This window comes from Mustela nivalis, assembly GCF_964662115.1.
Source record: "Mustela nivalis genome assembly, chromosome: 14".
NCBI classification, from domain to species: Eukaryota; Metazoa; Chordata; class Mammalia; order Carnivora; family Mustelidae; genus Mustela; species Mustela nivalis.
In genome coordinates, this window is record NC_139033.1 from 65949592 (window position 1) to 65963880 (window position 14289).

The window sequence follows — 14289 nt, forward strand, 5'->3', positions numbered from 1 at the left end:
CTTGAATTTAATAAAGATGTTTAAAGTGTTCTTTGCATTTTAATAGTTTCTTTTTTCCAAAGTTTTGAATATAACAATAAATATGTAGAAACAACCCCGTCACCTGGCTGCATTATAAGTCCTCACTGGTGGGCTCACCATTTATAAGGAAGACATCATTCAGCACAACCCATCACAGAGACTGTCATACCAGTAGGGGCTTTTAACTTGAAGAACCGTTACTAGGTCTCTTTTATCAAGACTGTTAATCACCCAGAAGCCTTTAGCTACTAATTAACAGTTACTTATGAAATCAATGAACACAGTCACTGGCTTTAGTGAAGTGTGACCAATTGCCCCTGTCACTGATGGTGTCTGTCAGATTTTCATTTCACAATGACATGAAATAGAAAGCCCTGCAGTGTCTTCTTCTGGGGACTCTCTTACATTTCCATCATACCTTTTCCTTCTTGCATGCTGTCCCACATTTCAAGCTCTGTCTCTTTTTTTTGTTGTTCTTCTTCTTCAAGCTGTCTTAGTTTTTCCTTATACTTTTCACTCTGCGTATTTAATTCCTCTTCCATTTTGACAGCTGCTAAAGCCTCTTGTCCTTTAACAACAACATCAGGTTCCACAGCAGTTCAGTTGCCTCTGCCTCAAGGCCCTCGGCTGGGTGAAAAGCTTCTGGAACACCACAGAGAGAAGGATGCAGCTGAACACCTTCAGTGGGTGATGTCCCAGCCACAGGGACTAGTGGAGGTGGGGAGGATGGGGTGCTTCCCAGGATGTGCAGGAAGTGCAACCCTTCTGTCTCCAAGGCTGGTTGCATGAACAGCAGCTTCTTGTCCAATTCCATGGCTGCTCTCCCCCCAAAATATTTCTCTAATTGCTATAAAAATGTGTCCCTTTGTAAAAAATAATATCTAGTTATTAACACAGTACTAAGAAAATTTAACACTGCTATTCTGCAAAAATGCCTGTGGATTATTTCCCATGCCAAATATGTTCAGTATATAATGCACCATACAGTTTGTTATCAAAATAATTTTTTAGGGGTGTCTGGATGGTTCACTCAGTTAAGTGTCTAACTCTAGATTTTGGCTCAGGTCATGATCTCAGGGTCATGAGACTGAGTTCCGCATTGGGTTCCATGCTCAGTGTGGAATCTGCATGGCATTCTCTCTCCCTCTCCCTTTATCCCTTCCCCCACTCACTCACACACTCTCTCTAAATAAATAAGATCTTTAAAAGAAAAAAAAGAATTTCTTACTCAAAAATTTTAAATTATTATTATGAAAAATCATTGTTGTCATTCACCACTGTAAACACATTTACTGGGCATGATGTACCACAATATATGTTGAGTGTTTTTTATCCTCCCAATAAATGTGTGAGATAGACACTAATATTAATTCTGTCTTATATATGGGGAAACTGAGGTTATGCAATTTTCAAAGGTCAAAGAGCTGTAGAGTTAGAATTCAAACTCAGCTCTATATGATTGTATAGCCAGAATTATTCACCTCTAAGTGAGAGTAATTTGATGATATATACAATGAGATGATATCCTATTTTCCCTCATAGGAATTTCCCTGGCCTTTTAAGAAAATTAGGCCACAAAAACACTAGTCATCTACAGAAAGATCATGTCTAGATCATTTTTGCATCCTCAGCATCAAACATGACATGTAAGACCCACTTGATAAGTGAAGTGAATTAATTAATTAATTAGTTAAAAGAAATTAAAGGCATACAGATTGGAAAGGAAAAAATAAAACACATGTAGTTCTGTGTGTAGAAAATACTGAAGTCTACAAAAAATCTACAGCAAGGTCACAGGATACAAGATCCATATGCAAAAATCAATTGCATTTCCAGTGTGGATGTGTGTACATGTAGAAATTAGCATATATTTCCTAGCTCTGTCCACTGAGAGTGTCTAAAAGCAATGATATACTATAACAATGAGCATTTACTAAATAGTACCTCATATCCAGATCTTGGTTTCTAAACACTGCACCCATAATAAGCAAACGAACAAACAAACAAATTATGCTCCTTGAAAAACCAGTTGGTTCCTAGGCAGGAGCAAAAAAAAAAAAAAAAAAATTGCCCTGGAACATGTTGTGGTACCAGAAAGCAAGGAAGCACTCAAAAAGAAGATGTAAGGATATCACAAAAAATAGCAGAGGAAAAAGCTTCAAGGATCTGTTCCTCCACTAAAGCAACAATTAATCTCACAAAAAAAGCTACTGAAACAAACATTTTCATAACTCTGGAATCTGTTCGAAAACCTACAACAACTTATAATCAGTGAACTTAAAGATAAGTTGACTGAAAAGATCTAGCATGAGAATAACAAAGAAAAAAGAATGAACAAAAATAGGGGCGCCTGGGTGGCTCAGTGGGTTAGAGCCTCTGCCTTTGGCTCAGGTCATGATCCCAGGGTCCTGGGATCGAGCCCTGCATTGGGCTCTCTGCTCAGCAGGGAGCCTGCTTCCTCCTCTCTCTCTATGTCTGCCTGCCTCTCTGCCTGCTTGTGATCTCTGTCAAATAAATACATAAATAAATAACAAAAATAAGCAAAGCTCAAGGCACCTATAGGACTGTGACCTGTTACAGACCAACATACACATTTTGGGAGTCCCAGCAGAAGAGCGAGAAAGAGGCATAAAGGACACTGGAAGAAATAATGGTTGAAACTGCCCAAATTGGAATAAAGACATGAATCTACACATCCAAGAAGCTTAACAAATTCCAAGCAAGACAAACTCAAAGAGATCCCCAAGACTCATTATAATCAAACTCTCAAAAGATCAAAGAGAAAATCTTGAAAACACCAAAAGAGAAGAAATTTATCACATACAGGATCCTCAATAAGATTAACAGCCTGCATTCCATCAGAAACCATGGAAGCCAGAAGGCATCAAGTTGATGTATTTAAAATGCTGAAAGGAAAAAACTGTCAGTCAAGAATTCCATACCTGGTAAAAATTATCCTTCAAAAATGAGGGAGAAATTAGAACATTCCCAAATAAACAAAAGTTGAAAGGAGTTTGTTGCTGGTAGACCTGCCCAACTGAAGGCCAAAAGGCTAGAGATGCTAAAGTAGTCCTTCAGCTGAGATGAAAGGATACTAGGATATAAATTAAAGCCATACAAAGAAATAAAAAACACCAATACAGGGGTGCCTGGGTGGCTCAGTCTTTAAGCATCTGCTTTCAGCTCAGGTCATGATCCCAGGGTCCTGGCATCAAGCTCCATATCACGCTCCCTGTTCCAGGAGAAGCCTGCCTCTCCCTCTCCCACTCTCCCTGCTGTGTTCCATCTCTTGCTGTGCCTCTCTCTGTCAAATAAGTAAATCTTTAAAAAACAAAACAAAACACCAGTACAGCTAACTACATAGATAACTACAAAAGCCAGCATTATTGGAATTTTGGTTTGTCCCATATGATTTACAAAACAAATGCATAGAACAATAATTATATATTTATGTCAATAAGCAACAATGTGTAAAGATCTAATTTGTGAAGACAGCATCATAAAGAAGGGGGCACAGACTTGTATAGAAGCCTAGTTTTAGATACTACTTAAGCTAAGCTGATGGTCAGCTGAAACTGGACTGTTGTAAATTTAGGATGTTAACTATAATCCCCAGAGTAACCACTGTGAAAATAAATACAGAAAAGTAAATGGAGGAAAATGGTTCATTGGGAAAAGAAATTAAACACAAAAGAAAGTACTAACTGAGGAACTGAGGAACCAAAAAATAGAAGACTTACAAAAACAAAGAGCAAAATGGCAGAAGGCCCTCCTTATCAGCAATCACTTTAAATGTAAATGGGTTCAACTTAACAATGAAAAGGCAAAGATTTGCAGAATAGATTTGGGGGGGGGACCACAATGCCGACCTACAAGAGATTTAGATCCAAAGACACAAATGAATTGAAAATTAAAAGGCAGAAAAAGATTTTGTGCGCAAATAGTAATCCAAAGAGAGTGGTGACGATTATACTAACATCAGACAAAATAAACTTGAAGTCAAATTGTTGCAAAAGATAAAGACACACATTACACATTGATAGAAGGGCCAATCCTTCAAGATATAACAATGTAAATATATCTATATCAAACAAAAAAGCCTCACATATACATGAAGCAAAAATGGACAGAACTGAAGGGAGAAACAGTTCCATAATATTAGTTGGAGACATCAGGCCTTCATTTCAATAATTGGTGTTTCTCAAAAAATTAAACATAAATTTACTATGTGATCCAGCAATTCCACTCCTAGGAATCAACCCAAGAAAACTGAAAACATATGTCCACGCAAAGATGTGTTTGTGAATGTTCGTAGAGGCATACTTATAGTAGCCAAAACCTAAAAATAGTCCAAATGTCCATGGTTTGGATAAATAAAATGAAGTATACAACAACATACTATTTTCTGCAATAAAAAGCAAACCAGTAAATTGTACAGCAATATTAACAAACCACAAAATCATTATGCCAGGTGAGGGAAGTCAGACACAAAAGGATGCTCGGGTGGCTCAGTCAGTTAAGCATGCTCTTGATTTCAGCTCATGTCTAGGTCTCAGGGTCATGAGATCAAGCCCCTTGTCCAGCTCCTCGATAGGTAGGCAATCTGCTTAAGATTCTCTCTCTTCCTCTCCTTCCCTTACCAGGCCCTCCCCCTCTTAAAAAAAAAAAAAAAAAAAAAAAGTTGGGGCATGTGGGTGGCTCAGTTTTTGAGTGTCTGCCTTTGGCTCAGGTCATGATCCTAGAGTCCTGGGATTGAGCCCCGCATCAGGCTCCCTGCTCAGCCTCTCCCTCTTCCATTCCCCCTGCTTGTGCTCCCTCTCTTGCTCTCTCTTCCTCTCTGTCAAATAAATAAGTTAAATCTTGAAAAAAAAAATTAGACACGGGGCACCTAGGGGGCTCAGTGGGTTAAAACCTCTGCCTTCAGCTCAGGTCATGATCCCAGAATCCTGGGATCGAGCCCTGCATCAGGTTCTCTGCTCAGCGGGGACCCTGCTTCCCCCTCTCCCTCTCTGCCTGCCTCTCTGCCTACTTGTAATCTCTCTCTCTGTCAAATAAATAAATAAAATCTTTTTAAAAAATTTAGACACAAAAAACCACATGCTGTGTCATTTCATTTATATGAAATTTACAGAAATGAGAAACTTTTAGAGGCAGAAATCATAGCAGCGGAAATAGATGTGGAAATTGCGTGTGTTGACACAAGAGAACATTTGGAGCTGGTGGAAATGTTCTAAAACTGCATTCTAGTGATTGTTGTACAACTCTATAAATTTATTTAAAAATATTTAATTCACACCTACAATGGATGCATGTTATATACTATTTAAATTATGCCTCTATAAAAGTGTCAAAAATGACTCATATACTTCAATCTAGTTTTGGTTTAAAAAATATGAATAAAATGTGTACTTTTCACACTCATATATGCACTAAAGATGTAAAATGCACACAGCTAACTTTCTATAATGGCTTAAGTATAGTTTTCTCATAAGTGAGGGGCTGAAATTAGTCACCTTTTGTCCTTCTCTTTCCCTATGACTATATACTTCTTTTTCTCAGATTAAATGATCCACGTTCTCAATGGCACAGGTAATTCAGAACATAAAGTAAAATCCTACAATTCAAGGACTGAACATTCTCACCACCAAGTATTCATCTTCTACAACCCTGAAGACCCATGAGCTCCAGCAAAATCTATGACTTATTGAAGCAAACACTTAAATTGCTGACATTCTGTGTGTGGAACCATGTTCCACAGCTGGTGAGTGAACCTGACTCTCCAAAGGAAAACATTTATGTTCGAATGATTTGCACATAAACTTTCATTCTAAACTTTGCTAATGTTCACACAGAACTATTAGGAAAATCATTTTTAAAAATTCATCTTTAAATTGCTTACTGCAGTCATTTGTCTGAAGTCTTAAAATAACTCACAGCTAAGAACTGTTACAAATATATCAATGGAATAGTAATGTCTTTGATTTCTCAGCCCTTGCCCAACACTTTCTTATCAGTTTCACAAAGGAAAAGTCCCTTGTTGAAGCCAACAAATGGTTTCTCTTTCACAATGGTTCTATAAACAGCCTTAGTGAAATGAGTTTCCTGTTTATGGCCATTAGTCCAAGTCACACAAACACACAACCCAGACTGCTTTGTGACAAGCATTCTTGCTCCTGGCTGTAACTCACATGTGGGAACTTCTTTACCACTGTCATTCAGGCTAGATACACATTCCTGTGCATAAATTATAATGTAATGAAGGAATATAACGGAAGACATGTTGAACTGTCAATGTACAAAATCAACATCGCATGTGTGGTAAATATGTTCATTTCATTCTTTGTGTCATGTTTATGCCAAGCTAAACCAAACACAAGGTTACATTTTCTTTCTTTCTTTTTTTTAAGATTTTATTTATTTATTTCACAGACAGAGATCACAAGTAGGCAGAGAGGCAGGCAGAGAGAGAGGACGAAGCAGGCTCCCTGCGGAGCAGAAAGCCCGATGCGGGGCTCGATGCGGGGCTCAATGTGGGACTCGATCCCTGGGACCATGACCTGAGCCGAAGGCAGAGACTTTAACCCACTGAGCCACCCAGTCGCCCCCAAGGTTACATTTTCAATACAGCCTTCCCCTTATATTTTATCATCATCTCTATCAGATGTCGGTAAATAATGATTTTTTTTACTCCATAGGTAAGGAAACATTTAAAATTGAAGCATAAGGTGTGATAGATTTCAGTGGTAATTAACTTCTTAGCAGAATAGAATTAATTTGTGCATTTTTCTTGTCTATTCTTTACATTGACTTCTTTATAGCCCTTAGTTGTATCTTCATTCCACTATCTTTTCCTTTAGTATTTTCTGAGCACACATACTGTTCCAGGCTTTGTGCTATGCACAGGACACAACTATGAACCAGACAGACAAAATCCCTGAATCAAAGACCTCTCAAACATCAAAAATTTAATGTCTAAGCAGTAACAAGTATATAAAATCTTAATTAATGAGTTTTACATCCAGAGAAACAACAGTGAGCATTTTTCACACAATAAACAAAATTCAGACTTTTAAAATGTCCTGCCTGTGGGCACATGCTACCATTCAAGAATCAGGATTATTATTATAGAATCAGGACCATAAACCCAGGCTTTATTCTAAGACATAACTTTTATTCTTTTTTTTTTTTTTTTTACATTTTTTGCAAAATCCTTCTGGCCTGAAATTCTAAATCCTGGCTGGCCCTGAAGATTTATTTTTAGAAAGCTCAAGAAACAACTATTTTAGTTACTCCTCTCCATTTCCCATCTTGAGCATAAACACATTCAAGATAATCATCATTCGGGTACAACCAACTGATCAGTCATAATCTCCCACCCTTCCAAGTCCCATCACCCCTCGGTATCCTGAAAGGTAGGTCTGCACCTGTGGCTGCCAACACGGGGCTAGAGCGAGCATCTGAGAGCCCAACTTCTAGAACTCCCCTTCCCTGTCTTGTCTCCAACACACTTCTGTCCTCATTAGATAAGAGTTCTCACGTCAGCAATCAGTACATCTTCTCAAGCCCTCAGCTGTGAAAGCAGAAAGCACTATTCAGCAGCACTCTTGTTCACCCCTTATTTCTCAGAACACAGTGTAACACCGGATAGCATTCTTTTTCCAAAGGCTATAGCTTGGCCTAGAAACACAGTCTGCTGAATGATCTCAGAAAAGCCACTTCCTACTCTATCTAGGACTGTGCACCAAAGTTTAAGGACCTATCCTGGAAACTCAATCAGCACAGAAAATATGACTTTTCTGGACCTCCAAGACTATAGTATCAACCTATGAGCGTTCAAAAGAAAATGCCAGATGAAGAGAGTGAAGGCTGGCCCATTCCCAGGCAAATCTCGGGGAAAGGAGATATTTGAAATTTTCTTCCCCTTGCACTTCCTCTTCCTGTAGTCAGAACAGCTCTCTGCAAAGTTGGGTGTGCCAGGCAATCCAATGGGGTGCCAGAAAGGAATATCAAAATGTGTTTTTTTCATTTAAAAATGAAGAAATTCAGTTTGACTAATATTTAGTGTGCACTCTGCTTAGGGCTTTACCCCATCCACGAGCCAGCCGGTCACAATGGTCCTGAGTGTCTGTCTGCCCAAGGGTAGAGGAGGAGGGGTTGCACCAGGCTCTCATCTGACCATGACACACCGAAGCTTACGTGGGCCTGATTAAGTAGACACGTGGGTTCTACTCTCCTAAACAGCAGAACAGTTCCAACCATGTACTAAAATGAGGAGTGACAAAGAAATTCTTTCAATGACACACATTCACTGTTTATCTCATGGTAAAGTATTTAAAACTTTGAAATTTAAAGTTGAGTCATACTTTTTTTTTTTTTTTTCCACAAAAAATTCCAGATTTGCTCTTTCCGGGATGACAAGGAACTGCCAGTAATGTACTACCTGATACATATTTACAAAAAAATAGAGGTACCTATGAAAGTAAAGGTATTGTATCAACAATGTGTGAAAAAGCAAATAAGATTCTAAAGAAATGTACGTTTTGAAAAGAGTGCTTTGGAAAATAGATGTTTGGAAATGTTTCATATTTCTGTTGTTCAAAAGACAGAACTAGGGTACCCTAAAATTTCTCCTATTTGCACAGTTTAAAAACCTGGACAAAGAATTTTGTAATGTATTTTAATATTTTCCAAAAAACTACTTGCAGTGAGTTTTAAATCTATTTTTTTTAAACCCTTAAAACATAACACCTTCCTACCAGGAAGTACTGAATGCCATCTGAAAAGCAAACATTGACTGGCCAAGTGTCTACTTTAAAAAATTTTTAGAATAATTGAAGGATGGGCAGAAATATGAGTACCATGATTTCAAGAATTCAGACAGTATCAGACCTGCCCAGTTACACAGAATTCCATGCTCCCAAAGGCCCCCTCACTTAATTTGAGGCTCTGCTATCACCATCTTGAAATTCATAATCTTTGAACAGGGGGCTCACATTTTCATTTTGCCCCGGGCTCTGTGAATTGTTCTGGGACTCAGTGGTCAGTGCAGTGGTCCTTCTTCTTGAATCTACAGATTTTTGAGCTATCTTTTCAGCTGTGACAACTACTAATTTCAACTATCAATGTAAAACCAACCTTGAATTGGCAGATCATAAGTGCTAAACTAACTTTGCCAAAAATAATGATATACATAATCACACTTGTATATTTATAAATAGTTACAATCAGAAATTAAATATTTAGGGGCAGCTGGGTGGCTCAGTGGGTTAAAGCCTCTGCCTTCAGCTCAGGTCATGATCCCAGGGTTCTGGGATGGAGCCCCGCATTGGGCTCTGTGCTCAGCAGGGAGCCTGCTCCCCCCCCCACCCCTGCTCTGCCTACTTGTGATCTCTGCCTGTCAAATTAATAAATAAAGTCTTTTAAAAAAAAGTTACCACCTGCCTTTAAAGAAAAGAAATTAAATATTTAAAGAAATCAAACTTACTTGGCGCTGTTAATAAAGGAAATTAAAAAGTATTTTCATCATTGTTATTTTAGTTTTTTATTTCTATTCTTGCCTGTCCTCTAGTACTCACCCTATATTAATAAAGCAATACATGCATATAGTTTACAAGTAAATAAGCACGTATTGGCATTGCATGTTCAGCTATTGTCGTTTATGGAAGTGCGCAACCAAGAGTTTCTAAAACCCTGACCTAGATTCTCAATGGTAATCTTTTGCTCTAGGAGCGCAAGTTCCGAAATTACTCCCTCTTCCGGCAGCACTTTCCCATTCCTCAGCAATATTTCCCAGTAAACGAGGGGAGCAATTCTGAATTACGGCTCAGCGTAAAGAGGATTTCAAGTCAGGACTGGGTTCAAATCCCGCTGCCTTCCTTTGAGACTCAGGCACGTTTCTTAACCTGTCCAACCGCTCCGGTTCCCTGCGCTGCTGTGAGGGTCCGTGGGTGAAGACCTGGGACACCCCAGATGCTGATTAAGCACCAGCAACTTTATCATTTACGCCAGGTGTTCGCGGTAAGAGTCTGATGGACCCTGAGCGCAGGGTCCATCTCTGAACAGTTCAAGTCTCATTTGCCACAGTGACCTGAACGCGGACGCTTCGGGAAGGGCGGTGAGGTGCATCTTCGTGACACCGGAGGGAGGGGTGCTACCGATACAACCTAAAAGTTCTCTCCAAACTCGCCACGGAAACCCACTGCAACCAACTTCTCCCAATAAGGTCGGGGAGACAGAAGTGCCTGGAAGGAGGCGCGCCAGTGAAGCCGAGGGGGCACTCATGGCCTGGCCGGGCGCTGCTTGAGTGATGGAGGCAGCATGGGGCGACAGTTCCATGCACCCCGAGGCGCATCAGGGGACTTTCACCTCTGCGCCCGCAAACTTAACCTCAGCCTTCACTTACCTCGAGTGCTCTACTGGTCCCGGCCTCGGGAGGCGAACTGGCAAGGGCGGAGCTCCCGCAGGATCGCTACGGGGCACCGAGCCCATCTCCCAGGGTCGCCCGCCCGCGCGGGGCCTGGGGGAGCCCTTCCCTGTCTCCTGGTATCGCTAGCGCACGGGGAAAGACCCCTCCTTCTGCTGAGGGCCGCAGGCCAGCGCCGAGAGGGGGCCGGCCCCTCGCCACCCCGCCCTCATTCACTCCCGGGACCGTACCTGGATCGTGTGGCCGCTAACCGCGGCGGTGGGCCCCCCGACCAACTTGCAGTAGAGCTCGGGCCGCGCGCCGCCGGGCTCCCGCTCTCCGCAGGTGGCCGTGGCCGAAATCCTCGCCGCCTCGGCCAGGTTGAAGTAGGGCGGGTGCAGTCTGAGCCGGGTCGCGGTACGGGGTTCCCGAGCGGCGTTCACGGCGGGCGGCAGCAGCAGCAGCAGCAGCAGCAGCAGCAGCAGGAGCAGCAGAACCGGCCTCAATACCCAGCCTGGAACCCGCGCGGCCGCCGCCATCCTGCAGCGCGCAATCACCCCGGGAGGAGCGAGCTCAGCCCTGGGTGTGGGCGGCGGCTAATCCGCGCCCCCGCCCCACGCGCCGCGAGCCCTCGCGGTGCAGTTGGCTTCTCTCGTGTGGAGCCTGCGGCGGCTGGAGCGGACGCCCAACGAAGCAGGAACTGACAGCGCACAGCCTCGGGCCAGCAGACCAGGTCTCTGCAGCGCGCTGCGCCCTGCAAACTTCGCGGGCGGGGAGAGCGAAAGGCGTTCCCGGGCTCTCACCCTGGCGGCAGAGGCGGGGGCCGGGACCGCCCCACCTTCACGCCCCGCGCAGAAATCGGAACGTCCTCCTCTCCAGCTGCTCACGGTCTCAGACCAGTCAGAAAAGCCAGCCCGGACCTCGGACAAAGGGGGAGGCTTGGGTGAGACATTAGAACAAATTGGCACTGCGTGCAGAACTTAAATCAAAGACCTCGTGGCTTCCCGGACGTCTCAGTTGTCAAAAGACAAGTCCCGTCAATTTCTCAAACACTGTGCGCCAACAGTATCTGTGGTACTACAGCGCATTCAGAGTCTCGGACCCAAGGAGCTCACGGGGAATGGGGAGTGGCGGAACAGACCCATTTAAAAGACAGCCAAGAGCGCAGGTTGTCGTTTGCCAAGCTGCCAAAACACCTTGGGGGGGGGGGCGGGGGTGGAATCTTTAAATGCCCGATCTGCTAAATTTTACAGATAAACTGAGAGATAATGAGCGAATTTCTGGAGCTGTCAAGCTGGCGTCAGAGCAGAGGGTACGCCCAAACCCGGGCTGAGATTTGGTCTTCTTTGCAGAATGTCTCCCCTAAAACCGAGCCATTTTAGGCGCTCTGAGCACTTCAGGGAGAGTGCCCCTGCTGCCGGCCAGGACTGACCCGAGTGCCTCAGAGGAAGTGGGCTTACTCCGAAGGAAGGAGAAGGGAAAAAGAGGGAGGGTGTGAGAACATTACGTGAGCAAAGATTGAGATAACCATTAAAAAAAAAAAAAAATGGTACAGTTGAAAGGAGTAGAAGTGACCAGTGTATTTATTAAATACTGGGATATTTGCTAGAAAGAAGGCAGTGTACCTATTTAACCATCTGTTCTTCAAAAATAAAAGGAGAGGAAAAGGAATTTGTGAGTGTAACCAAAAAGGAGAAGCCACAAAGATTGATAAGCTGACAGAGAAACTAAAAGTTTTGTATATCCAAAAGCACCGTAATTAAACACAAATGGCAAACATGTGAGGAGAAAATGTTTACCATAAAGGACATAGGATAAAGTAATACACAAATTGTTTTCACCAAACTATAAACAGTGGAATACTCAAGGCTAAGAATCCTAAGATAATTAACAGGAGGAAAAACAACTTTTCTAAGCTAATAAACATATGAAAAAACTCTTGACCTTCCTGGGAATTGCAATGCAATGCAAACAAAGTACCAGGGAGACTCATCTTTGGCCAATCAAACCTGGAAAGCTTTTTTAAAACAACCACAGTAAAGCAGAGAATTAAGGGAATCAAGTATCACAGCCTTGGTTGAAGTAAAAACTTCAAAACTTTTCAGGTGAGCGTGTCTGCAGCACTTAGTGAATGACTTCAATGTGCATATATTTTGCCCTCACAACACCATGCACATTTATATCCAGGAAATAATTAAGAAAGTTTGAAAAACTTTAGTGGCAAGTGTATATCAGAGTTATTTTAGGTTTTTGGGTTTTGTATTTTTTAATTTAAAAGAATCTAAATGGGGGTGCCTGGGTGGGTCAGTGGATTAAGCCTCTGCCTTTGGCTCAGGTCATGATCCCAGGGGCCTGGGATCTAGCCCCACATGGGCTCTCTGCTCAGCAGGGAGCCTACATCCTCCTCTCTCTGCCTGCTTCTATGCCTACTTGTGATATCTGTCTGTCAAATAAATAAATAAAATCTTAAAAAAAAAAAAAGAAAGAAGTTAAGATCTAAAGAAATGGAAATACATCATATGTAGCATGGATTGAGAGATAATATGGTTAAGACGGCAGTATTTCCTAAAGCAGTCTAAAGAGTCAGCACAATCCCTGCCAAAATCTCAGGCACTATTTTTGCAGACCATATTGACAAAGTGATCTTAAAATTCATGTGGAAATGTGAAGAACCCAGAATAGCCAAAACAATCTTGGAAAAGATGAACAAAATTGGAAGACTCACGCTTTCTCTATTTCAAAACTTAACACAAACTTACAGTAATCAAGAGAGTGTGGTACTGGCATAAGGATAAACGTATAGATCAATGGAATGGAAGTGGGAGTCCAGAAATAAACCTTTATATTTCTGGCCACTCAATCTGCACCATTTTTACAATCCCAAGACCATTCAATGGGGAAAAAGTAATCTTTTTGATAAATGGTGCTAAACAGCTGGCTATCTACAGACAAATGAATCAAGTTGGATGCCTGCCTCACACCAAATACAAAAATGAACTCAAAATGGATCAAAGACCTAAATGTAAGAACTAACACTATAAAACTCTTAGACAAAAACGTAAGAGTAAATCTTTGTGGTTTTGGATTAGATAATGGTTTCTTAGATATGAAATTGAAAGCACATGCAACAAAGGAAAAAATTAAATGAACCTCATCAAATTTTAAAACTTTTGTACTTCAGGGGCACCTGGATGGCTCCATGGGTTAAAGCCTCTGCCTTCGGCTTGGGTCATGATCTGGGGCTCCTGGGATCGAGCCCCGCATCACATCGGGCTCTCTGCTTCCTCCTCTCTCTCTCTCTCTCTCTGCCTGCCTCTCTGCCTACTTGTGATCTCTATCTGTCAGATAAATAAATAAAATCTTTAAAAAAAAACTTTTGTACTTCAAAGAACGCCATCAAAAAAGGTGTAGAGACAACCCAAAGGTGGAAGAAAATATTTGCAAAATCATATATCTGATAAGAGAGTCTTATCTAGATTAAAGTACTCTACTAAGCCATTAAAAGAATCAGATGACTGAAAAAGATTTTTTTGAATAGAGATTTCTTCAAAGAAGACATAAAAATTGGTCAATAAGCACATGGAAAGATGCTCAACCTCATTAGTCACCAAAGAAATGCAAATCAAAACCACAATGAGCACTTCACACCCACTAGGATGACTGTCATCAAAAAAACAAATAATTAGTGTAGGTGAAACTATGGAGAACGTGGAACCCTCATACATTGCTGGGGAGGTGTAACATGGTGTAGACACTTTAGAAAACACTTTGGTAGTTCCTCAAAAATTTAAACATGATGTTACCATGTGACCCATCCATTCCAGTCCTAAGTATCTACTCAAGAGCACGGAGCATCTACACAAAAA

General features: G+C 41.6%; 1 protein-coding gene across 2 annotated transcripts in view; it reads right to left on the reverse strand.

The window, feature by feature from the left end:
• LAMA3 (laminin subunit alpha 3) overlaps positions 1-11228 on the reverse strand; it is a 261415-nt gene extending 250187 nt beyond the window's left edge. Inside the window, exon 1 of one of the 2 annotated variants that reach the window (XM_082698720.1) lies at positions 10675-11228. In XM_082698720.1, the coding sequence (XP_082554846.1) occupies positions 10675-10962 (288 nt within the window). In that variant the 5' untranslated portion in view covers positions 10963-11228. The remainder of the gene's footprint in view (positions 1-10674) is intronic. The other variant, XM_082698721.1, reaches the window with a different exon arrangement.
• Positions 11229-14289: the final 3061 nt, after the last annotated feature.